Source organism: Taudactylus pleione, unplaced genomic scaffold (assembly GCF_031769625.1).
Source record: "Taudactylus pleione unplaced genomic scaffold, aTauple2 ptg000381l, whole genome shotgun sequence".
NCBI classification, from domain to species: domain Eukaryota; kingdom Metazoa; phylum Chordata; class Amphibia; order Anura; family Myobatrachidae; genus Taudactylus; species Taudactylus pleione.
This window is the reverse complement of record NW_028284782.1, coordinates 2,949,244-2,975,246: the sequence shown is the minus strand read 5'-3', so window position 1 is coordinate 2,975,246 and position 26,003 is coordinate 2,949,244. Positions and strand designations below refer to the sequence as shown.

The following is a 26,003-nucleotide window of genomic DNA, read 5'->3' as shown; positions in this document are numbered from 1 at the left end:
CTACCTTCCACGAAGCCAGACAAATATGCCCCGGTAGTCTTAGTGGGGGAGTGGACTGACCGGGTGCCCCACTACAGCGACCTCCGACGGACTGCCACATGCGGTGTCCCGCGAGTGCCTTACCTGCATCTCAGTGTTCCCAGCCGCAGTCCTGGGTCCCAGCATCGCCGCTAGCTGAGCTCTGCTGGTGCCCACTGAAATCACCAGACTGGTTTTGCAGCACCAGCGGAAGTAGATGGAGTAGCAGCATCGTCGTCCATTAGGACGCCTAGTGCTGCTTGCGCTGAAGAAAAAAAATAAAATAAAAAGCTTGGTCCCCCTTGCAATTGATCCTGCCGCACCAAACAAAAACTGAATGCCTGTGGCCAGGGTGTATGTGGAGTAGTACCCGAGGCATCCTGGGAGCTGAAAGCTTAACTGTTTGGTGCCTGGATCACTCCAACCACATTTCCCCATGGTGATCCCTGTGGACCCCCTATGAACCCTGAAGAAGAAAAGGGGACCAATTCCATATTAAAGTAAATGTATATGAATACAATTATTACAGTCCCTATTAGTGTAATGGTCAGGCATCCGAATACTTTGAACCAGGTCCGCCACTGGGCCATCACCCCCTAGCAGCCTCCTTCTCTGAAGGGGGAAACCACAGATGCACACTGGCTCCCAGCATTGCGGGGAGCCTCTTAGCTGCTCTATCCATGACTGCCATCCCCATGTGTTCTCCAGGAACCGGTCTGAGCTTCAGACTGAAAAAAAAAAAAAATCGTGTTGCTTTGGGCAAGTGCTGGGTTAGGGCAGGAGCATCCTGTTCAAAGCTTACACTTTTCATGCCTAGACTTCTCCAGATCCACCTGTACACACAGTTCTAGTGTCCCCCCAATGGATAAAAAAAAAAAAAAGTACTAGGTGATCTTGTCTGTGCAATGACATTGCAACAAAGCGGCAAAAATCAGTGACATTCGGGTTGTCAGGTTTTCAGATAAAAGATACTATTCTTGCACACTTACAAAATGATCAGAGTTGAAAAATAAAATGACAATTACAAACAAATATGAGCAAAAAGTATACACTTCAAAATTTGTCCAAATTTTTTATTATAATCTTGCAAGTTACCTGTCAAATATACGAGCCTCTTTAAGAACATTTCCTAAATTAATGTAAGCGTCCAGAAAATTAGGATCAAGAGTCACAGCCTGGGAAAAAAAAAAACAATTAAGACCAACAAACATTTCAATAGAAAACATGCAAGGGTAAGCCTCTTTCCCTATTCACATGAAAGTGTGGCCATTAACAGCAAAGCTCTGTAACGTTTGATACAATTAAATGTTACTGGAAGCCATTAGGGCATTGCCCACAAATTAGTATTGCTAGAGCAAAAATATACAACACAGCCTGTAAAGTGACAGTTAGGAGCTGATTGGTTGGTTCTGTCTCTCTCATAATTCTATCTATCTTTCTCCAAGCTTTATTAAATCTCCCCCATAGACCTGAATCAGACCTAAAAAATGATGAGGGAAAAGGAGATAATCGCAGTGCACAATTACAAATTAATAGTGCCCACTGCCCTTTCCTTCGCAGGAGAAAGAACTTAGCTTATAGCTTGTTCCCACCCAGTTGGTCCCTAACTGAAGCAGCAGACAGAGGTAATGATCACCATAACTCCACTGCTCACTCAATCTATCCCACAGGAGCTGAAATTAAAACATGGAGGTTTTGCAATGGATTTTTTAAAAAATGTCCTATACGTCTATATCCTAGCATATTCAGTGTACCCCTATTTGGATGCCAGGGAAGTAGTTTTAAATTTGGTTTGCGCATTAGCCATATTTAACAAGGTGCCAACAGGTGCATACTACAACAAAAGTACACAGACACAACCATAGCCTATCTAATGACATTCATGTACTTCAAGACCATCAAGGTAGTTGAAACTTAAAAGTTCTCTCTGCAGTAATACATACCTTCTCAAAGTGATGAATAGCAAGCCAGATCTCTCCTTGTGCATTAAATACACAACCAAGATTACTCCAAGCAACTGCAAAGTTTGGTTGTGTCTCAATTGCTTTCAAGTAACAAGCCTTAAAAGGATTTAAGCAAGGAAAGGGAAAAAGGGAGGGGATTTAGGGGAGAAAAAAATAAGAAGAAAAAGTGTTAGAATTCTAACTCCAAATATTAAAAAAAGTGAACCTGCAGCATAGGCTCGCCAGCGCTTCAAATACTGCGCGTTGATGGTTCCTACGCCAGCGCAAAAACCGAAACCCAAAAGCAAACAACCATTTCTGAGTTAGACCGTTTTCATACAAACATACTTTTTGTTCTAAGGACATAAAATAAATTAACTTCAAAAAGTAAGATTCAATTTTGTGTTATACAGTTAAATGTTTACCATTCAATTTACTTGCACTTGTGAGTGAACAAGTGTCATAAGCAAGGGCGGCACAAAAACCAGAAATGATAAGATTGCAAATAGGTCTGGGTCCCTGTAATGCAAGCGCCAAATTCGCAAGCGCTCCCATCCTAGGCAGCAAAACTAGCGATATCGCAGCAAGTCGCAGCAAATCGCAGCAAGTCGCAGCTGCGCTAGCAAAAGTTAACAGCCAACCTGATTGTCCACCCAAGTTATAGAGATTTAGACTAGAAGTTAACACATCATCTCCTCCCTCCATTCTAAAACAATTCAAGACCACAAATGGCTACAGGTTAACAATCAAAATTGACTGTTCACATTTATTTCTCCCCACGCAAAGCGCAATCCACTGCTCAGCCTTTGCGCTACTGCAGGTTCACAGCGCATGATGAGGAGCAAAACGATTCAGTCCAAACAAAGAAGAAAAATAAAAAAATTAAAATAAAAAGGAAAAAATAATAATGAACATCTGGAAGTTAGAAGCTGACATCTAAACTAGCTCCAATTTTTTCTTAAATAGTATATTTGTCCTTTAAAGAATTGTGGCTAGTGGTATATATTTTTGTATTTTAACTGCTTGTAAATAAAAAATTTTAAGCCGTTTCTGAAGCCACAAGACAGAAGGATTCAGGCATGGAGCAAATGGTTTTGTTGTGGCAGTTACAAACCCGTTACCATATTTTCTCATTCGGTGCGTTCCTTGCTGGAAGAGGAGGAGGTGCATGTCTGCCTAGATCCAGGCCTCGAGCTCCCTTCAGCGAGGCACCTTACGCATGGAATAGCAGTTTTCACCCACCTGAAACCTTCTAAATACAATATCAGTGGTAAAAACCAAAAACAAGAGAGAAAATAAAACAATATCATTAGTAAAAAGATCTCAACAAAGCAACTGAAATGCTTTTGGATATGCTCTATGATTTAGACAAGGACAAGCTGGTTTTCATATGTTTATCATGCAGGAAGTTGTGGGTTGGTGGCAGAGAGCATGGCTGGAAGAAAGGCTCTAAAATTCAGAGATCGTACAATTTGGTTCTTATTATAAGGAAACAGCTGGCTTGATATTGTAAATGCACTGATTACAAAGAAAGTCATTTTATTTAAATATTTGATTCTTTAAATCCTCGCCAAAGTAGTCAAAAAATAGGTGTCTCCAGATCTCTGAAATAAAGAAATCAGCAACCTACGCAGGCGCAGTTTGCTCCTATGCCAGTGACGCTGAAGCAGCAATGAAGTGCAATAAGTGTTAGCTGTCCATATGATGGGGTGAGAACCATAAGACATAGAAAAGTCCGTCTCCTTACAATGCTATTGTTAAAAAATTACTTTCTATGTGAATGTAATGGACATCCCACCTTTACTGGGGAAAAAAATGCTTCACTGTATCAATAAAAAGGTCTCATGACAAATGGACAGCTACTCTGCAGTTACACTCCATGCCTTTGCGAGCGCGTGGGGTTTGGAGCAACATAGGGTTTTCACACATGCCCTCACGTTCCTCCCAACTCCGTTCCCTAGCAGCGCAGACACACAAGATGGCTTGTAACAAGACTGCTGGATTCCACAATTACAGTTCACAAACAAGTGCAAAGCTGTAAAATTATTTTAAACATATTTAAATGGTCAAAAAATTTTAAAAGTTAAATGCTAGAAGCCACCTTAATATATCATTATTTTCTTTCCATCAGTCCATTTTCTTAATACAAACCAGCATCTGTCCTTCAGTAGCCTGAATTGGCCATATATTTTAGGTTGACAAAGTACTTTGAATCAGATGGAAGTTTTTTGTATGCCAGCCTTTCTTCCACATAGAAGGAACATGTACTGCGGGAACAGAGGAGTTAAAAAAAGAAGTGGGCTCTTTGGTTGGGTTTGTAGTGCCTCTAAGTTCATCAGCTAAGATGACCTAGTGGACCAAAGCCAAATTGAAAATGGCTGCTAATTTAAATCAAGGAGATAATTAAGAATAACCTTTGCAAAATGAAAACCTCCAAGTAGAGTTTAAGCTGGACAGCACCTCACTGTGGAGGTGCTGCACATTCCACTACACTTTTTGGGTCATGCTTCTCAATTTACAACCTCATTCCATTAACACTCCACAGTAAACACTGTATAAAGCTAAACTGAGCAGAGCTGTAGATTCAAGATTTGAGGCTGAAAAAAAATAAAATAAAATAAAAATAAAAAAATAATGTAGTGTCAGGATACTAGAAACTTACCTTAGCTTCTTCCAAGCGACCTAGGGCTTTAAGTAGATTACCCAGGTCACTACGAACACAGTACAAATCCTGTTAAGGGGGGAAAATAAAATATCCTTAATACTAAAGGCAATAATAAACTGAGCAGCAACATACACAGCCACTGATCTATAGAGACTATAGCCTACACAGCACATCACTGGATACCTGGGTAAAGTTGTGTACATGTAGGTCAGTCACATTTGCCAAAAGTACTTGTTAACATTTATTGGAGTAACTGTACAGTAATTTGCATTGCTTCCTTCTACATTGACACCAACAGAATGGGACTTACAGGATTGTACTGAAGGGCTGACACATAAGCTTGTACTGCGCCCTCCATATCACCAGCTGCCACCAAAGCTGCAGCCAGATTGATATATCCATCGATGAAGTCTGGTTTCAGCCGTAGTGCATGCCGATAGTGCTCAATGGCCTCTTGTAGCTGTCCTCGTTCTTTGTACACATTTCCCAAGTTCGAATAAGCTTCTGCTAGAAGTGGATTCTGCTTAATTGCTAATGTGCTAAAATGGGCTGACCTGAGGAAGACAGAAAGAGTACTGTATTTTCTGATTTAAAAAAATTATTATTATTAGGCACCATTTAACATTATACAGATTAAAGAAACAAAACTAAGAACATGATCAGCACCATGAGCAGCAGTAAAAAAAAAAAAAAATGTAAAAAACAAAAAACCACCACACAGGATTTTTGTATTTCCCAGTTAGATTCTTTTCTCCGATTCCATGGGGGACACTGGAGACATTGGGGTATAGTGGGCGCTGGAGGAGTCTGTGAACTAAATAATAAGAGATATGGTAAGAACTTACCTTTGTTATCTCTATTTCTACGAAGTCCATAGGGTTCCACAGGATACCTTGGGTATAGGTGATGACGTCAGGCATCGGTCACCACAGAGTTAATTTTCAGCCTCCCAGGATAGGATGCACTAGGGTCCCTCTCCTATACCCCGCCCCCGAGCCAAAGCAAATCAGTTTCGTAACAAGCCATAGGCCGGAGGAGGAGGAGAACAAAGAGAAGAAAGTCTGGAACACACAAGAATCACATTCTCATCAGAAGGAGACGGAAAAACCGGTGACCAGATCAAAGCCCATCTGCAGTACAGGTGCGACAGGGCGGGAGTCCTGTGAAACCCTATGGACTTCGTACCTTTGTTATCTCTATTTCTACGCTCTTACCAGATCTATTATTTTCTACTTCAGGGTCCATAGAGTATCCACAGGATACCTTAGGGATGTCCCAAAGCAGTATCCTTTAAGGGTAGGGACGATCCTGTGCTGTAAGGAGGATCCGCCGCCCGAAGGAAGCATCCTGAGAGGCGCAGGTATCAAATGCATAATACCTCACAAAAGGTATGGGCAGAAGACCACGTGGCTGCCTTGCACAGCTGAACTGCAGAGGCACCACGGCGAGCTGCCCATGAAGGACCCACAGACCGAGTAGAGTGAGCTTTAAGAGAGGATGGTACAGACAGGCCCTCATGAATGCAAGCCTCGGAAATTGCCACGCAGATCCATCCTGCCGAAGTTTGCTTAGTGGCAGGCCAACCCTTCTTATGGAAACCAGAGAGGACAGAGTCCGATTTCCTAAATGAACTGGTACGGTCAACATAAATCCTTAAGGCCCGTACCACATCCAAGGAGGCCTCACCAGCAGATAGGTCTGAGGAATTGAAGGCAGGTACTATAATTTCCTCATTGATGTGGAAACTAGATACCACCTTAGGTAGGAACCCAGGACGAGTGCGCAGTACTACCCTGTTCCTATGAAAAATTAGAAATGGGGGAGCGACATGAGAGCCCCCAAATCTGACACTTCTGTCCGAAGCAATGGCCATAAGAAACACAGTCTTACCTGTGAGCCATTTTAGATCCACTGAGCCCAGTGGTTCAAATGGCGGTCCTTGGAGAGCCCTAGGGACCACAGCCAAGTCCCAAGGAGCCACAGGTGGAGCAAAGGGAGGCTGTATGCGAAGTACACCTTGCATGAAGGTGTGGACATCAGGAAGTGTTGCAATCCTACACTGAAACCACACTAAGAGGGCGGAAACCTGCATCTTCAGTGAAGCAAGGTGAAGACAGTGATCTAAGCCCGTCTGTAGAAAAGCCAAAATCCTTGATATTCTAAAAACCTGAGGATCATATCCTCTAAGTCGACACCATTCAAAGAAAGTATGCCACACTCGGTGGTAAATTCTTGGAGAAGATGGCTTCCGAGCTCTGAGCATGGTGGAAACAAGAGCTGGAAAAACCCCTGGACCTCAAGAGGGCAGTCTCAACAGCCACGCCGTCAAAGACAGACGGCCCAGGTCCGGGTGATGGCAAGGACCTTGAGACAACAAGTCCGGACGTAGAGGCAACAGCATCGGAGCGTCTATGGATAGGCTCCTGAGATCTGAGTACCAGTGCCGTCTGGGCCACGCTGGAGCTATCAGCAGGAGCGTGCCGCCTTCTTGCTTGAATTTGCGAATCACTCGAGGAAGAAAGGAAAGAAGAGGTACGCAAACAGGAAGGTCCACCTGACCGACAGGGCATCTACTAGAAGCGTCTTTGCGTCTCTTGCTCTTGACCCATACACAGGCAGCTTGTTGTTGTGTCGGGAGGCCATGATTTCTCTCTGGAAGGCCCCACTTTTCACCAGGAGGTGTTTCAGCTACTGGTGAACGAGACCACTCTCCTGTATGCACGTCTTGACGACTGAGAAAATCTGCTTCCCAGTTGAGGACTCCTGGTATGAACACTGCCGAGATGGCAGGGAGATTGCCTTCTGCCCATGCTAGAATGCGGTACACCTGTCAGAGCTGCCTGACTGCGGGTTCCTCCTTGGCAGTTTATGTAAGCCACCGCGGTGGCGTTGTCCGACTGTACCTGCACAGGCTTTCCATGGGGGACATGTCTTGCCTGTTGGGAGAGCTGAGAATACTGCCCTCAGTTCCAAGATATTTATTGGAAGTGCAGATTCTGCTGGCGTCCACCTTCCCTGGAAAGTGTGGGCCAGAGACTACTCCCCAACCTCGGAGACTGGCATCCGTCGTCAGAAGGACCCAGTCCGCAATCCAAAAGGGGCGCCCCCTGTTCAGATGCGTAGTCTGCAGCCACCAGGCTAACGACAAACGTACCTCCGGGGACAGCACCACTGTGAGTCTTTATACGGTGGGGCAACCCATTCCATCTGGAGGGGATCAACTTCTGCAGGGGTCTGGAGTGAAACTGGGCAAACTGCACCATGTTGAACATCGACACCATGGATCCCAGTAACCTCATCGCCGAGTGAACAGACACCCGGTGACTCTGCAGGCAACTGCGTACTCTTGCCTGCAATGCAGAGATCTTTTCCTCAGTCACAAATATCCTCTGATGTTGGGAGTCCAACAGGGCTCAGAGATGGAGCATCCTCTGTGATGGTACCAGAGATGATTCCTTCCAGTTTATATCAGCTAGCCGTGAGCCTGCACCACAGAGACTGTCAGTTGCAGATGGCGCTGAAGGACCTCTGGAGACCTCGCCAACAGCAGAAGGTCTTCCAGATAAGGCAACAGGCGGACCCCCTGCGTCCGCAGGTGAGCTGCCATGACTTTGGTAAACACTCGAGGCGCTGTGGCCAGACCAAAGGGAAGTGCCTGAAATTGGAAGTGTTGGTCTTTTTCTGCAAACCTGAGGAAACGCTGGTGTGCTGAGACAATAGGAATATACAGGTAGGCATCCTGAGTATCTAGCGACACCATAAAATCCCCAGGCTCCATGGACAAAATGATGGAGCGCAGATTCTCCATCCTGAACCGAGGAACCCTCAAAAATTTGAGAGATTTGAGGTTGAGGATGGGCCTGTAAGACCCACTGGGTTTCTGTACCAGAAAGAGATTGGAGTAATACCCCAATCCTCTCTGGGACAACGGGACCAGCACTATTACTCCAGCCTGGAGCATAGAGTGGATCACCTTCTGAAATTCCTGGGCCTTGTCTTGATGTGACTGAAGGCCTCTGTCGAAAGGAGAGGGCGTACCCCTGAGAGACCACTTCTCTTACCCAAGTGTCTGCGGTTGTGAGACACCACCACTAGGCGAACTGAAGAAGTCGGCCTCCCACTTTGGGGTCCTCCAAGGGAAGGCCCATCCAGTCAGGTAGAGAGCTTATCTTCAGAGTTGGACGTCTTGTACTCCAAGCCTGCTTCTTTGGCTTGGCAGGATTCTTGGCCCCTGCCTGTCTCGGAAAGGACTGCACTTTGAACTTAACCTGGGCCCTATAGGGCCGAAAGGACGAAGTACCAGACCCTGATGGGATTGTCACCGATGGTAGACACGCAGACTTAGCCGCTGCCAGAGTGGCCACAATTTTGTCCAGATCAGGGCCAGTGGGAGACACTGGGGTACCATCAACTGTCTAGGGAACCCCTGCATGGGTGATGACCCGAATGACTGCTGCGATAACCCCATTTGGGGAAGCGCAGGGGGTGTCACCTGCTAACCCACCAGGGTTGTGAGTGCCTTAGCAAAACAGGCCCAGGGCTGTTACTGCACAGGCGCAGCGACAGTAATCGGGCATGAAATTATATAACATGCCCGACATACACCTTCAGTGTGTCCCTCACTCCCCACTATTGGTACATTACATTTGGTACACCTTAGCTGGAGAGGAAAATCACGTTCACACTCAGACATGATGAGTGTAATGGAGTGTATGTGACTCCCCTCACAGACAATATATTTTACTGTGTGACAATGAGGACCCTGCAACACTGCATTAAAATGGCTGACAGTCAGAATGAAAGTACAGGCAGACAGCGCTAGCATTAAGTCACCTACAATGCAGAAATAACTCCCTGCACTATTAATACTGTAATCAACTACACAGACAGACACAGAGCCTGGAAGGAATAGTGCAGCATACTTTGACCTTACTCTGGAGTAGAGGTAGGCAGGGGGACCCGGACCGCAATGCCTGTATCAGCTTCCAGCAGCGTTTGTCATTCCCAGCACATGTAGTGAGAAAATGGCCGCCGAGGAGCAGAGAGGAGGCAGGCCCAGGGGAGGAGCACTGACAGAGCCCGCTCAGACCGCTGTGGAATGGCACTGTGCGGGGGGGGAGGCGCCGGCTGTTAGACAGGGAAGGCGCTCTCCCCTGGCATGCTATTAACCCCTGAGATGCCGCGCTGTACCGCACATGTCGCGGCCCGCTAGACCCTGGTGGTTTAGTGGAAGGCGCAGGATCAGTACCTGGCCCCACGTGCAGCCGGTCCCCAGGGAGCCCCCTGCCTGGGGACCCAAAGGACTGTGTTACCGGCAGGTGCCCGCCGCTGGACCCCACCGCTTACCTGCCCCCTTGAATCCGGCCACAGTCCTGGTAATCCGGGGTCACCGCTAGCTTTGACCCCAGATACATACCAGCATCCCCGGCTCAGTACCGGCATTCTGGTCCGGCGGGGTGTAGGAGCAACAGCATGGACGTCAGTACTGACTGTCCATGCTGTACAGCTCATCTTGTGCAGCCACAGCTGCTCTTTGAAGAAATTTCAGGGGCCATTACAGCCCCCCTCTGTGACAGTGATCCGACCCCTGGCCGGACACCCACGAAACTGATTTGCCTTCGCTCGGGGGCGGGGTATAGGAGAGGGACCCCAATGCATCCTGGGAGGCTGAAAATTAACTCTGTGGTGTCCGATGCCTGACGTCATCACCTATACCCAAGGTATCTTGTGGATACCCTATGGACCCTGAAGTAGAAAGTAAAGTTTTCAAAGCACAGGCTCCTCCCCCTATATACCACAACCCCTGCCTCCACAAGTCAGTTTATACTAACTACAGAGGAAGAAGGAGAGGAGGAGTCGTCAGACACACTAAAAAAAAAAAAAAAAACACACACACCTGTAAGAGAACACACTGCACCCAAAACTAGTATCACCATAGACAAAAGGTGTCAAAGCAACAACATTTAATTAAAGTGTGTGCTGAGAACCCTGCAAAGCTGCACCATCTAGGATCCCAAGAGGTCCATACCGACCTGGCGGAATGAGCTCTCACGCAGTAAGGAACTGGCTTCCTTGCCAAAGTGTAAGCATGGCATGATCCAACAGGCAATGGTCTGCTTGGACACAGGCCAACCCCTCCTATGGACGTCGTAGACCACAAACAGAGCAACAGTGCGGGGCAGGTCCTGAGTTCTACAAACACGATCATCCAGAGAATGCAGGGATGCCACTGAATCACCCAACTCCTCCCTCCGGCAGAGCGGGGACCACTATTTCCTAGTTCATATGGTAACTGGAAACCACTTTGGGTTGAAAAGCCATGCGAGTTCATATAATCGCCTGATTATGATGGAAGATAAGAAATTAAGATTTATGCGACAAAGATGGTAGTTTCTGAAACCTTCCTGGCCGAAGTAATGGGCAGTAAGAAGACCATATTCCAAGTCAATAATCGCAAGTCCACAGATTCCAATAGCTCAAAAGGAGGTTTTTGAAGGGCCCGAAGTAGAAGGACTAAATCCCATGGAACAACAGGAGGCACGAAGGAAAGTCTGGAAGGCAGAAATGGTCGCAATCTTCTTCAGAAAAAAAAAATACAGAAAACGCCGACACCTGGGTCTCGAGTCCAAAAGTCACACCTGTTTACTTTGTGGTTCAACCAGGAGGCCATTAAGTCGATCTCTGGCTAACCCCACCGGCCTACCAGAAGTTGAAGATCTCCGTGCAGAGCGACCACTCCCCCGGGTGGAAACCTAGAAGCTGAGATAATCCACCTACCTGTTGTCCACTCCTTGGATGTAGACAGCAGACAGTTGGAAGAAACACTTCAGCCCAGGCTAGAATTCTTACAGTTTTCTTCATGGCTTTAGCCAGTGGTTCCCAAACTCAGTCCTCAAGGCACCCTAACAGTCCAGGTTTTCAGGATATCCATACTTAAGCACAGGTGACTTATTTGGTAACTCAGTCAGTTTGATTATACAATATATGCACAAGCATGGAAATCCTTAAAAACTGGACTGTTAGGGTACCTTGAGGACAGAGTTTGGGAACCCCTGGATTATGCACTCCTGGTTCCCCCTTAATGAGTTCTGTAAGCAACAGTCATCGCATTGTCTGACTGAACCTTGACAGGAAGACCCCACAACAGATGTTGGGCCTGAACGAAAGCCAGGTATACCACCTGGAGTTTGAGAACATTTATGGAAGACGCGCTTCCCGATATGACCATTGACCCTGAAAGGTCATCTGGATAGTCATCTGTTATGAGAAGACTCCAACGGGTACATTTACTAAAGCTTCTAAAACAGAGAATTGGTGGTGTTGCCCATAGCAACCAGATTCTGTCTATCATTTTCTAAAATGCAATAGAGAAATTATAGCTAGAATCTGATTGTTGCTATGGGCAACACCACCATTTGTCTATTTTAAAAGCTTTAGTATATATACCCCCAAGACTCTACACTGAATGGACCTTTTTAAAGGGGAGGAGTGAACAATCACCACCAGAGCGACAGCCAGTTTGGGAGTGGGATGGCATCCCGTACAGGACTGATGGCCTCTAAATCAAATAACCTATGAGGAGACAATCTGATCACCTGTGATTGGATCTGAGAATGAGACCAGTTCCACCTGAGGTATAGAGGAGAATTTAATAAACTCCCCCAGCTGCCAGACTTAGCTGCAGGAAATCTTGCTGCTGAAGATGGTCTCTCAGTGTGAGGAGTGTCTCTCCTTGGCGGGCAGGCCACAGAGAAAACACGCCAAGGAAGGAGGGGGCAACAGGAAGAAACCCCTCCCCCAGACACAATGCTGTTCAAGAGACTGGTGTTCCAGTGAAGGTACTGGACTGTCATTGACACATCCCCCTGGCAGCCTCCATTACCAAGGGGACTCTGCCGCTACAGGAACTTTTCTCCTGAACTGGCATCCCACTGACAAGCGAGACACCGCTTACCTGTAGCCGCGGTGCTTCAGTTCGCAGCCAGTGGCTCCAGGTGGGGACGGGGGTAACTGCATCCCCACCGCAGACAGCTCAGTCAGGGCAAATGTCTCCGGCAACAATGCTCTGACTCCGGAGCGGCTCCCACGGTGGAGACTGGCTGCCAGCTACTTGCACTGCATAGTGTTCAGCCTGCTATGGCAGCTCATAAAACCGTACCCAAACCCTGAGGCCCTAAAAAGAACTGACTTGTGGAAGCAGGGTGTGGGGTATTGAGGGGGAAGAGCCTGTGCTGTGAAGACATATCTATTTAGTGCCCAGACTCCTTCAGCACCTTCAATACCTCAATGGGCTCGATTCAATTGCCCGCGATGTAAATAGCGCCGGGAGATAGCTCCCGGAGCTATTCTATTCTGCGCGGTGTTTAGTCAGAGAATGCCCGTTCTCGCGACTAAAACACCCTGTTTAAGGCGCGAGAACGGGCATTCCCCGACCTAACTTCCCGGCGCGATTCCATTTTCCAGGCGCGAAGGGCAGAAAACAGCCTCGTGCCTGGATTTTTGTCGGATTTCTGCTCGCATCCCCGGAGAGGTGTGAGAAGAAATCCTTAGTCGGGCTTAGCAGCGCGGTGTATTGAATAGCTCCGGGAGCTGATTCTCAGCACTGTTCACTTCGTGCAGAATAGAATCGAGCCCATGTCTCCAGTGTCCCCCATGGATAAAAGAAATATATTTAAAAAAGTAGCCTGCATGCCTTTAATAGCAATAAATGGAAAGTGAGCAGGGGAGGCTGACAAATCAGTAATGTCATTAAACCAAACAATGGAAAGAAATCGAATGGTACTAAAATTTCATTTTAAAGAATTGGCTGTACCTTTCCGTATATTGGTAAAGTGTCTACATAAGGTGTTCAATATTTCAATCAAGGAAACAGATTTAATTTAAAAGATAAATTATAAAACTTCCATAAAAATGTCCCATTGCAAATAAATGAATGGAATTGCACAAGTCCCAATGTTGGGACAGCTAATCTCTTAAAAATAAAAGGCAATTTTCCATATGCATGTATCTCATAACATCCCTTTGAAGTCATTTTTAAAAACAGTGATTTTCACAGCAAGTCTGTGCTAATAATAAATAATGTAATCAACCATTTATAGCATTTTCACCAGAAAACCATGTACTGACCTGTCCAGCCTGCGACACTGGAAATGAATAGAAGAAAGTAATAATAGGACACCAGTATTATCAGGCTCTTGTCTCCAAAGCTGCATACAATGTCTTTCAGCGGCTTCAAAGTCCCCTGCCTGATATTCCCGATGAGCCAACTCCGCTAACCCTTGGAAGGAAAGCATACGTTTCGTTGGTTCTAGAGAATCATCAAAACATCCAGGGGGAAAGCAATAATTAGAAAATGGAAATAAAAGAAAATAAAAAATAAAACTGATGTAAACTTAAAAAAAAAAAAAAAAAAAGTAAAATAAAAAAGTGATGCATAGCAAACAAATAAGGTATGATGAAGGTATGATGCATGATTTAAAAAAAAAAAGAATAATTCACTAATGCCTGGCAAATGCAGCCTTCACTACTATGGTATAGTCACAAGTGGGAGCATGCGTCATCCTTTGAGGTTTGATGTTGGGCCATTCCATGAATTGTCTCATGCGTGACACTAAGAAAACATATGTAGCTGTGTATCTTGAGTTTTCAACATAAGTTGACAAGTTAAATTATAGCCATTTCTCAGATTTTCATAAAAAATAACGGCTCTTAATACAATGAGTTGGGCTGAATTATCGAGTAGAAGTTATGTCCCATACTTGAGATGGAATGGCCGTATTACAGGCTTTTCTCTAGTGCAGCACCAGTTATTGGCAGTCCGAAAAGCTAGCGAATTATTAGAACACTAACCATTTAATTTAGAAACACAAATGGTATCAAAAATAATCCCCTACCCCCCAGCATTTAACTTTGATAGGTCTTGTTTATGAACCTATGGGTGGTATCCAATTAGCCCTGAACAATGTTCGGGTGATATTGGATTCCCCGGCACTATCCAATTAGCCCCAAAGTCCGCCCGACGCCGGCACTTATAGGGTTTTTATTTCCGGTATCTGATCAGCACCGGACCTAGAGAAAGGGCACTTGTGTGTGCCCGGTAAGGAGGCGTGTCTTTATGACGCATCCTTTTTCTTTCACTCTTGGGGGCGTTCCCGGCACTTACAGACATGACGGGCACGCCTCTCAAGCGCTGCAGTCACTGCTGCAGCGCCATTTTCCCACCCACGGGACACAGCAGCCCGCGGGAGGGGACACAACCCACAGGCTGTTTCAACAGGGCGCCACGCCGGAGGGAATGGTGCTTTCTGCCCTTTAGAAATAGGACAGGGCGCGGCAGCCCACTGAAACAGCCTACTGGGAACGCTACCCTTATGAATGATACAAAGTCGTATATTTCAAGATTATCTCTCCTTTATAAACAAATTGTTTTAACTAAAAAAAAATAAAAAATATGAGTGACCAACTAGAAGTACTACGCAGTTAAAAGGCACTAATGAATGGAATGCAATAAGAAATAAAAAATAAATAAATCATAAAAAAAAAAAAAAAAAAAAAGGAAAATAGAAAAAGGCACAACATTGCAAAGGGGGAAATATGCACAAAATCACTTTGTTCTTTATAGCAGACATAGCCAAATTAATATTGCTTTCACTGTAAGCATCATGTTTAGCAACTCGCAAATTAACAGATTCATTAGGAAATAAACTAAAAAAAATACGGAGATGTCACAGTTTCTATTAGAGGCAGCAGTATCATGAAAAATACATTGTTTTAAACAAGTGGCTTCAAACCATACAAAATTTAATGCTGACGTGACATGTTTTATTAAAGAGGAAGATCAGGATGTATCTAATAGAACCATATGCATCACCAAACATTGACACAAGCATTACCAAATATTGATATTTTGCTAGGTTTCAACCAGATGGACCTCAGTCAAGGGCCTGATTCTGCGTTGGATTGCCACTAGGTTTTCCCAGGTACACAGTTACTTGCCGTTTTGTATTCTTGAAATGGGTGCAAATGCATTTAATATTTTTGTATGCATGATAAATACAGGCTGCTTATGCATGCAGCCCACGAATGCTGGACAGTTTAATTTTTATTGCAATTTAGATTTCAGTTTGGACAAACCACCCTCAAATCTAATGGTGCCCATACATGCGAGAGGAATTTCCGCAATTCCACGATCCCGACGCCTGGGTCGGGAATTGTTGATCATCAATGCCCGCTGATCTGCAGTTCGGAGTCGGGGGATCAGGGAACTGCGGAGCTTATGTATGGCCCACATAAATCTCTGCACATTTTAAAACTGCATTGAAACATGTTTTACCAGGTGTAAAAAAAAAAACTTTTTTTTTGTGTTACTGCCAATCAGTGGCAAACCGAAACCACCATTTAGTCCAGCTGAATTCAGATTGATTACATAAATTAACATTGAAACTACTTTTATTATTAAATGCAAACAAAAAACAATGATCATGCTCATGCATATCATCCAATGCTGCTCATCTCTCTGAGCTTCAGAATCAGCATTAACGACACAGACGAGTTCCAGCAAATTGGTTCTCTGGCCGTGGAGCAGAACTGCTCCAACAACACATTAGGATCTGTAAGTGTAGGCCTTAATCATAAGCTAATAACAGTCATCTTAAAATCGCATTTACAAAACAATCTTGATAATAATCTAGACACTTGATCACACACCTGTTAGGCAAATACCAGCAAATATTAAGGATTATCCGAATGTACCACAGAAGAAACGTAGCAGATATCTCCCATATCTGCTGCGGTCCCTTCATTTCCAACAAGAGCCTCGTTTCAGAGCTTGGTCCCAGCAGCTAACACCATCTGAAGATGGCTGTAGCCTATGGGCTACATTTTGCAAAGCTAAAGGTGTATACACACAGAACGATAATATCAGATATGGTAAGAACTTACCTTTGTTATCTCTATTTCTACAAAGTCCATAGGGTTCCACAGGATACATTGGGGTATAGGTGATGACGTCAGGCATCGGGCACCATAGAGTTAAGTTTTCCGCCTCCCAGGATGCACTAGGGTCCCCCTCCTATACCCCGCCCCCGAGCCAAGGCATCTCAGTTAGTTACCAAGCCATAGGCCAGAGGAGGAGAAGGAAGAGAGAGAAAAAAAGATCTGGACACACACAAGAATCACATTCTCACCAGAGGGAGACGGAAAAACCGGTGACCAGAGCAAAGCCCATCTGCAGCACAGGTGCGACAGGGCGGGAGTCCTGTGAAACCCTATGGACTTCGTAGAAATAGAGATAACAAGGGTAAATTCTTACCATATCTCATATTTTCTACTTCAGGGTCCATAGGGTATTCACAGGATACCTTGGGGATGTCCCAAAGCAGTATCCTTTAAGGGTGGGGACGCTCCTGTGCTGAAAGGAGAATCAGCCGCCCGAAGGAAGCATACTGAGGAGCAAAGGTGTCAAACGCATAATACCTCACAAAGGATATGGACCGAGGACCATGTGGCAGCCTTGCAGATCTGGACTGCAAAGGCACCACGTCGAGCAGCCCAAGAAGGACCCACAGTCCTAGTGGAATGAGCCCTCACAGAGGAAGGAACCGGAAGGCCTTCATGAAGATAAGCTTCTGAAATGGCCATACGAATCCAGCCTGCCAAAGTCTGCTTTGAAGCAGGCCAACCCTTTTTACGGAAGCCATAGGAGCACAAACAAGGCGTCCGACTTCCGAAACGAAGAAGTGCGGTCAACATAAATCCTTAAGGCCCGCACAACGTCCAAAGTGGCCTCACCCACTGAAAGATCAGGTGAGTTAAAGCCGGAACAACGATTTCCTCGTTGATGTGAAAACTGGAAACAACTTTAGGAAGGAAACCAGGACGAGTGCGCAGCACCGCCCTGTTTCCTATGAAAAATCAGAAAAGGGGGTCTACAGGAGAGAGCCCCTAAGTCAGAAACACGTCTGGCCGAAGCAATGGCCAGAAGGAAAACTGTTTTAGCTGTCAGCCATCTGAGGTCCACTGAGCCCAGTGGTTCAAACGGCGGTCCCTGGAGAGCCCCCAGGACCACAGCTAAATCCCAAGGCACCACCGGTGGAACAAAAGGTGGCTGAATTCTAAGAACACCTTGCATAAAGGTGCGCACCGGGATTGCAGCAATCCTACGATGGAACCAGACGGACAGGGCAGACACCTGCACCTTCAGAGACGCAAGGCGAAGCCCATGGTCCAGTCCCGCCTGTAGGAAAGCTAACACTCTAGACAGATGGAACTCCCATGGGGCATAACCTCTCGGTCGACACCACTGGAAGAATGTATGCCACACCCGATGGTATATCCTTGCAGAAGATGGTTTCCGAGCCCTTAGCATTGTTTGCACTACAGAGCTGGAAAAACCCCTGGACCTTAACATGGCTGTCTCAACAGCCACACCGTCAAAGACAGCAGAGTCAGGTCCGGGTGAAGACAAGGACCCTGTGACAGGAGGTCCGGTCGTAGCGGCAACCGTAGAGGAATGTCCACGGACAGTCCCTGGAGGTCTGAGAGCCAGTGCCTCCGGGGCCACGCAGGAGCCATCAACAGGAGCGTCCCTCCTTCCTGTTTGAATTTCCGGATTACCCGTGGAAGAAGGGAAAACGGAGGAAACAGATAAGCAAACCAGAACGTCCACCGGACGGACAGAGCATCCACCAGAGACGCTTCTTCGTCTCTTGTGCGAGACCCGTACACCGGCAACTTGTTGTTGTGCCGTGGCGCCATGAGGTCGATATCTGGAAGACCCCACCTGTCCACCAGAAGTTGAAAGACGTCCTGGTGCAGAGACCATTCCCCCGGATGAACGTCCTGGCGACTGAGAAAGTCTGCCTCCCAGTTTAGGACTCCCGGGATGAATACTGCTGATAAGGCAGGGAGATTTTGCTCCGCCCAAACCAGGATTCGGGACACCTCCAGGAGAGCCGCCCGAATTCGGGTTCCTCCTTGCCGATTTATGTAGGCCACGGTGGTGGCGTTGTCCGACTGGACCTGCACGGGGCGACCTTGGAGAACCCGATGTGCCTGCTGGAGAGCATTGAAAACCGCGCAGAGCTCCAAGATGTTTATTGGAAGCTCTGTTTCCGCCCAAGTCCACCTGCCCTGGAACAAGTGTGGACCAGTGACTGCTCCCCAGCCCCGAAGACTGGCGTCCGTTGTCAACAGGACCCAATTCACCACCCAGAACGGATGACCCTTGTTGAGATGGGTCGTCTGCAACCACCAGGGTAGAGACAGGCGAACCTCCGGAGTGAGCACCATGGTCTGTGAGTTTAGACTCTGAGGCAGTCCATTCCATTGGACAGGATCAATTGCTGCAGAGGTCTGGAGTGAAACTGGGCATATTCCACCATGTCGAATACTGACACCATGGAGCTCAGTAACCTAATCCCCCGTCACAAAGATCCACTGCTGACTGGAGTCCAATAAGGCTCAGAGATGCAGAATCCGCTGAGACGGGATCAGGGTGGATTTCTGCCAGTTTATCAACCAGCCGTGCCGTTGCAGTAGCGCAATGGTCAGGTCCAAGTGACGTAGAAGGAGCTCTGGAGATCCTGCCACCAACAGAAGGTCATCCAAGTACGGTAACATGCGGACTCCCTGCAGCCGCAGAGAAGCCGCCATGACCGCCATCACCTTGGCGAATACACGTGGAGCTGTCGCCAGCCCATATGGTAACGCCCGGAAAAGAAAGTGGTCGTTGCGGATTGCAAACCTGAGAAACTGTTGATGGCGTAAAAGAATAGGGACAGGCAGGTAAGCGTCCTGTATGTCCCACGATACCATGTAATCCCCAGGTTCCAGCGCCAGAATGATGGACAGTTGGGTCTCCATCTGAAACTTCGGCACCCGCAAAGACTTGTTGAGTGCTTTGAGGTTGAGGATCGGACGATACGACCCATTGGGTTTCTGCACCAAAAACAAATTGGAATAGAAACCCTGGCCCCTCTGGGAGAATAGAACAGGCACTATAACTCCAGCCTGGAGCATAGTGTGCAAAACTTTCCGCAGTTCCACAGCTTTGTTCCGGTCTGATGGAAGACCCGTGGTGAAGAATCGGGACGGGGGCCTGTGAGAAACCACCTTGTGAACCCAAGTGTCTGTCGTTGTAACCGACCAACACTGGGCGAACTGCAGCAGACGGCCTCCCACTTTGGGATCCCCCAAAGGGAGGCGCGGACCGTCAGGCCGCAGGCTTGTCATCTGGCTTAGAGGCCGGACGTCTTGTACTCCAGGCCTGTTTCCGGGGCTTGGCCGATTTTCTGGGACCAGCCTGTCTGGGAAAGGACTGAGTCTTAGGCCTACCCTGAGCCCTGTAAGGCCGACCTACCTGAACTGGAAGGAACGGCAGCAGACGGAAGACATGCCGACTTGGCTGCCGCCAGTGTGGCTACGATTTTGTCCAGATCCAGACCAAATAGGACTTCTCCATTAAAAGGCAAAGCTTCCAAGCCCTTCTTGGAATCAGCGTCCGCCTTCCAAGATCGCAACCATAAGGTGCGACGAGCAGCTACCGCTGCCGAAGAAATCCGAGACGCCAGAGTACGGATATCCAAGGCCGCTTCATTGATATAAGTAGCCGAATCCCGGATATTGCCTATCAACTCGGTCTGTTCAGCCGAACAGTCGGAATCAAAAGACGCCTCCAAACTATCAGGCCAGCGCTCCATAGCTCTGGCTACCCAACAAATGGCCATAGCCGGCCTAGCTGTCCCCCCCGCAAGGGAATAAACGGACTTTAGGCAGATCTCTACCTTACGGTCCGTAGCATCCTTCAAGGAAGACATGGAGGGCATGGGCAATGTAGCACTACGGACCAGGCGTGTCACATGAGAATCCACCTGTGGAGGGGATTCCCACTTAGAAAAATAATTATCCGCAAACGGATAAGCCACCGCCAAGCGCCTCTGAGGTTGATACCATTTGCCAGGCTGTTTCCACGCCTCCTCTAAATGGTCTACTAACTGACCCGAAAGAGGAAACACTGTGGCGTCACCCTTAATATCCTTAAAAAAGGCATATTTAGATTTGGACACCAGAGGATCGACCTTGGACCTAGCGTCCGCCTCTTTAGTATGGAGAGGTTCCTGGTCAGAAAGATCCAGAATCTCCCCATCATCAGACGTCACGTCGTCATCCTCATAAGGAGCGGGCAGAGACGCCACCGGCCGCTTATGTGGCCGCAACACAGACTCCCCTTGTAACACGTCCGACAAGTGCTGTACAAAACTTGTCAGCGAATTAACCCAAGCAGGCTCCTGAGAGACTTGGGGAGGGGAAATAGGGAGACTGTGGGGTACCATCAATTGTCTCGGGAAACCCTGCATGGGTGACGACACCACTGACTGCTGGGATAATCCCATCTGTGAGAACGCAGGCTGCGGAGCTAACTGGCCCACCAGGGTTATAAGTGCTTTGGCAAAACAAGCCCAGGGCGGCTCCTTTACCGGGACCTTGACAGTAATTGGCCGCGCCAATAAATAACACTGCCGACATAACCCCCTGCAATCACCACACCGCAAGGGCTTTAGCAGAAAAAGATCGGGGACAGTGAAATGGCTGACAGTAGAAAATGAAAGTACAGGCAGCAGCGCTAGTAGAAGTCACATACAATGCAAAGAAAATGAATTCCTGCACTATCAGCGCTGATACTCAACTACGCAGACACGGAGCCTGGTAGGACACAGCGCTGCATACACTGACCTGAACCTTAATGGAGGAGAGGTATGCCGGGGGACCCAGACCACGATGCCACCGTTCTAAGCTTCCAGCAGCGTTCACCATGCGTTGAGAAAGATGGCCACCGAGGAGCATAGAGGAGGAGGCCTGGGGGAGGAGCGCTGCCACAGGGCCAGTCAGCATGTGCAGAGAGGGCTGTGTGCAGCGGGGAAGGCGCTGGCTGTGAGACAGGGAAGGCGTGCTCCCCTGGCATGCATTTATCCCCTGGGACGCCGCAGCGCTACCGCTCAGCCGCGGTCCGCTGTCCCAGGGGGGTAGTGGATGCTTACCAGCATCCCCGGATCGGTACCGGCGTTCTGGTACCGGCGGGGGTGTAGGGAAGACAGCATGGACGTCAGTACTGACTGTCCATGCTGTACTTACAGATGTGCAGCCACAGCTGCATTGTAGAAAACTTCAGGGGCCCTTCTTAGCCCCCCTCTAACAGGTGCATCCGACTCCGGCCGGGCACCAAACGAAACTGAGATGCCTTGGCTCGGGGGCGGGGTATAGGAGGGGGACCTAGTGCATCCTGGGAGGCTGAAAGCTTTAACTATGGTGCCCGATGCCTGACGTCATCACCTATACCCCAAGGTATCCTGTGAATACCCTATGGACCCTGATGTAGAAATATTGTTACGGTATGAACGTTAACAATATTGTTTAGTGTGTATGCAATGAACCACCAACGATGCGAGCTCCCGCTGGCCGATAACGATATCATCCATCGGGTATGCATGCAGGCCAATCTGGACAAGATCATGCATTTTCCATAGGAGTTTGCGATCGTTGTTGATATCTTTGGTGTGTGGATGAACAATATCGTTCATCCAGCACACCGGGAATTTCAAGGGAGATCGTTCAGCAATATCGTTCGCTGAACAGTTCGTTCTGTGTGTACCCATGATTACCTGGAGAGGATTCCTCCAGAATTCTCCCAGGCAATAGCTGCCGTACATTTGTGATCAGTAGACCATGCATGCACAGTAGAGCTGTGGGGGTCCTGATAGAGGAGTTAAGTGACCACTGAAGCGGTCACCTCACTCTGAACAAATCGCAGGGACAGGCTCCTTTCGTTGCCCCTGCGTGGTGAACAGCGCCTGGAAGAAGTTCAGGGAGCTATTCAATTTACCGCGCTGTTCAGACCGACTAACAACTTAAGTCTTAGAATGCAGTTTCTTGTGACTTAACCTGTGTGTTTAGTCACGAGATCGTCATTCTCTGACCAAAGTGCTGCCCGCGAGGCTGTTAACGCTGCGCTAAGCCGGCAAACAGCCTCGCAGCCGGCACTTTGGTCAAACATGTGCTTGTACCTCAGGAGGGTGCAAGAAGAAATCCTTTAGTTGGCCTAACAGCACGCTGAATTGAATTGCTCCGGGAACTCCTTCCCAGTGCTATTAACAGCGCAATGAATTGCCCCCTATGATACATTTGTAGTCTTCACGCTAGGCTGTTTTAGCCCTGACAGATTTTTAAAGGAAAAAATGCACCCTGCCTCTTTTAGCGGCGCCCTGCTAAAACAGCCTGGCTGCTGCCGTTCTTCTGCAGCGTGAATAGATGCCGTGCACATGCGCATTACATCTATTCACATTAAGGAACAGCTTCGGGGAAGCTCAGCATCTCCGTAGGTGTTGGGTACGCCCCTATTAATGATGCCGCCGGCTTGTCGCGCCCCAAAAGTGACGTTGAGGGGGCCGCACGGCCCCCCCCAACAGTAATGTCGGCGGGGCAGTACCCCTTTCACAGACAGACAGCCTTTGGCCCCCCTTTTCGTGCGCGCTTGTGCCCCCAGTTATCGGCGCCCTGTCCACAACTGATCCTAGCGGGAACACTACATTCGGGCGATATATAATTTCTTATCGACTCGAAAAGCGGTGATATATTACAATTATCGGGTATAAAACCAGGTAAATGACAAATATGCCCCTAATACATAATCCAGAATTCCAGGCTGGCATTTGTGCTGTCACCAAAGTGATATTAAAAAACAGTAGTTATTAAAACACTATCAAATCTGTTTAATCACACATAAAAATAGGTGCCTCCTATCTTGAGACTAGAGATGGGTGGACACAGACGTCATACGCACTTACCAATCGTTGACCCGATATCTCATGCCTGACGTGACAACTGGGCAGACCCAGTTGTGATGTCAGTCACCCGCGGCCTCTGCACCAAGTGGCCGATATATCTGCAGATATGCACATCAGCGGTGCTGCACACCCGGGGGGGGATGTCTGTGAATGTCGTTCACAGACGTATCGTCTGTACACACTGGCTGACGCGCACACGATATGTGGTTGAGTACGTACCCCAGCATAAGTGGGCAAATCAATTAGAGGCTCAGATACCATGTGAGGTTTCAGAACACCTCATTGTGACCGCAACACCACTACTTTTTCCCACATACCCAACAGGGATGCCCAGGAAAAGTAGCAATATTAAGCCTACAGTAATTAGTGGATAAGGGCCGCTATTCAAATATCATATCCCGGATATGACTTCAAACTAACAGGAACTGCTTATTTGCATTTAGAAGACTCAACAAACATTTATAGAAAGGCCGTTTTCCTTCCAGTTAAAGAAGAACTGTGACTATTCTCAGAAGATTTGTTATTTTTCTTAAACTGACATATTTGTTAAAATACAAAATTACAAATGTCAGACTTCTGTATGTTGAAGTAGTGTCAAACTATTTTTTCTTTTATTTATTTTTTATTGATGACTGACAAATATTGTATAGCTCTAACCAAGATAAAACCACTATAGCTTATTTAATGCCATGTGATGCAATAAAACTATAAAAAGCCATTAAGCATTAGCATTTATTTTCTAAACTCTTCACTATGGAGTTACAATAACACTGCATAATGTTCAGTGTTCTCCCCCGTGCTGTATTTCTCAGGTGGTCCGCCTGGCAATATTCCTTAACCCAGGTTTAACCCACATCTGGAAGTGTGCAGTAGGAATGCAGTGCAATTTGTCCACAATAAAGTCACTGATGCCAGGATAATGGTGGTAGAAGATAATTTCAGGCAACATTCCAGAATATCCCATAAATACTACTTTATATGAAGGCCAGATCTGGTGACTGAGAATGCATATGGATAACAAAGTTATGCTCACACCAAAGTGTGACCATAAATGTGAAAGCCAGGAAAGATAACAAGCTGACCATCAGGAAATAAATGCTGCAACATGGGCTGAAGATGATCTCTCCATACAATAAAACTGCAATTAAAATTGACAATTCAATCAGTTCATCAGAATGAGCATGGCAGAAGTGGAGAGTACTTAAGTGGTAGACAGTAACCAACCCACTCCTGTATTTCTAAGTGAGGACAGGTCTGCATATGGCAGTGTCTGATGTAAGGAAGGGAAAGGAGACAGCTGGACTGCAGAAAGCAGGGACACCCAACAGCAGTAGAAATGTGAGGCTTCCACTTTAGAGCAGCCTTATCACACTCTACCCAGAAGATTTATCAATTTGCATAATAATACATTATAGGTCAATACAGTTCCCCCTTGGCTATCCTCCCAAGCAAGTAAAGGAAATTACAATACCATCTAGAAGAAAACCCACCAGTTTTGATCTTTCAAATGATCAGCTTTGATCTTTAAAATTAGATTTCAGGTAGAACAAGCCTACACAACCTTTAGCTCTGCAGAGGTAGTGAATCTAACAGGATTTAGTTAGATTACCGGGGACGGAATGCCGGCCTGCGGAATCACTACCCGGGACTAAAGATAGGAGTTGAAATCCAGATGCCTATCTTTAGCCCCACGCCGAAATCCCGACAGCCGGAATTCCGAACGAAGGTTTAGGGTGCAGTAAGGGCGGGGTTAGGCACCACCAGGGGGAGATTAGGGTTAGATCCCACTAAGGGAGGGTTGGGGGGGGGTTAGAGGGTTAGGGATAGCATACTTTCCGCCCCTGTCGGGATCTTTAGATATCGAGACAGGCTTTCCTGGACTGAACAAGACCAATATAATATTTGTTGCAAATCGTTTTAAGAATCTGCTTTCTGCATCTTCTATAGCACCTTACCCCACATATAAGAATCTGACCTGCATTAGCCAAAAAAAAAAAATTACATTCAGATGGGAAGAAAGTCACTGATAACGGTGGGGTTGCCCATACCAGGAGGATTAGAGGTTTATGCCATGGTATCAACAAATGAGGCATGTGCAGACAAACAGTCCTGTCTGCTATCTAGATCCTATGATGCTTGATTCAGTGGTCAACATTATCACTGTCCAACTGTGTTCTCGGCCATGCAAGAGCAGAACTGCTAATGGTTTAGGTATACACAAAGGTTTGTTGCCCACTTGATCTAAAACTAATCTAAACTGCCCAATGCACTGCATATAATAAAGTTTATTCTAAAATATGCACCCACAAATGTTTTCACTCAGCACAATCATTGGCAAATACCATGAAGTCAGGGAGATGCACTAGTACTAGCTAGTAGAGGCTTACCACAACTGCCTCCATGCAATTAACAGATAGCCCAGGGCACTTAACCCAGAATCTATGGGTTAATTTTCGAGAAAACTGGCTGCTAATTGAACAGCTATGGACATTAATCCTGGGAGCATCAGCCCTGCAGGATGTCTTTTGATAATGTTGC

The 26,003-nt window shown here is 47.0% G+C and overlaps 1 protein-coding gene across 4 annotated transcripts in view; it reads right to left on the bottom strand.

The window, feature by feature from the left end:
* Positions 1-26,003, bottom strand: part of OGT (O-linked N-acetylglucosamine (GlcNAc) transferase) — a 113,346-nt gene that overhangs the window by 85,067 nt on the left and 2,276 nt on the right. For 2 of the 4 annotated variants that reach the window (XM_088445549.1, XM_088445547.1), the window contains exons 2-6: positions 13,753-13,933; positions 4,937-5,180; positions 4,624-4,692; positions 1,962-2,078; positions 1,114-1,193 (exon numbers count right to left, since the gene is read on the bottom strand). In XM_088445549.1, the coding sequence (XP_088301675.1) occupies positions 1,114-1,193; positions 1,962-2,078; positions 4,624-4,692; positions 4,937-5,180; positions 13,753-13,933 (691 nt within the window). Of the gene's footprint in view, positions 1-1,113; positions 1,194-1,961; positions 2,079-3,082; positions 4,693-4,936; positions 5,181-13,752; positions 13,934-26,003 lie in introns of those variants that run through there. The other 2 variants (XM_088445548.1, XM_088445550.1) reach the window with 2 other exon arrangements.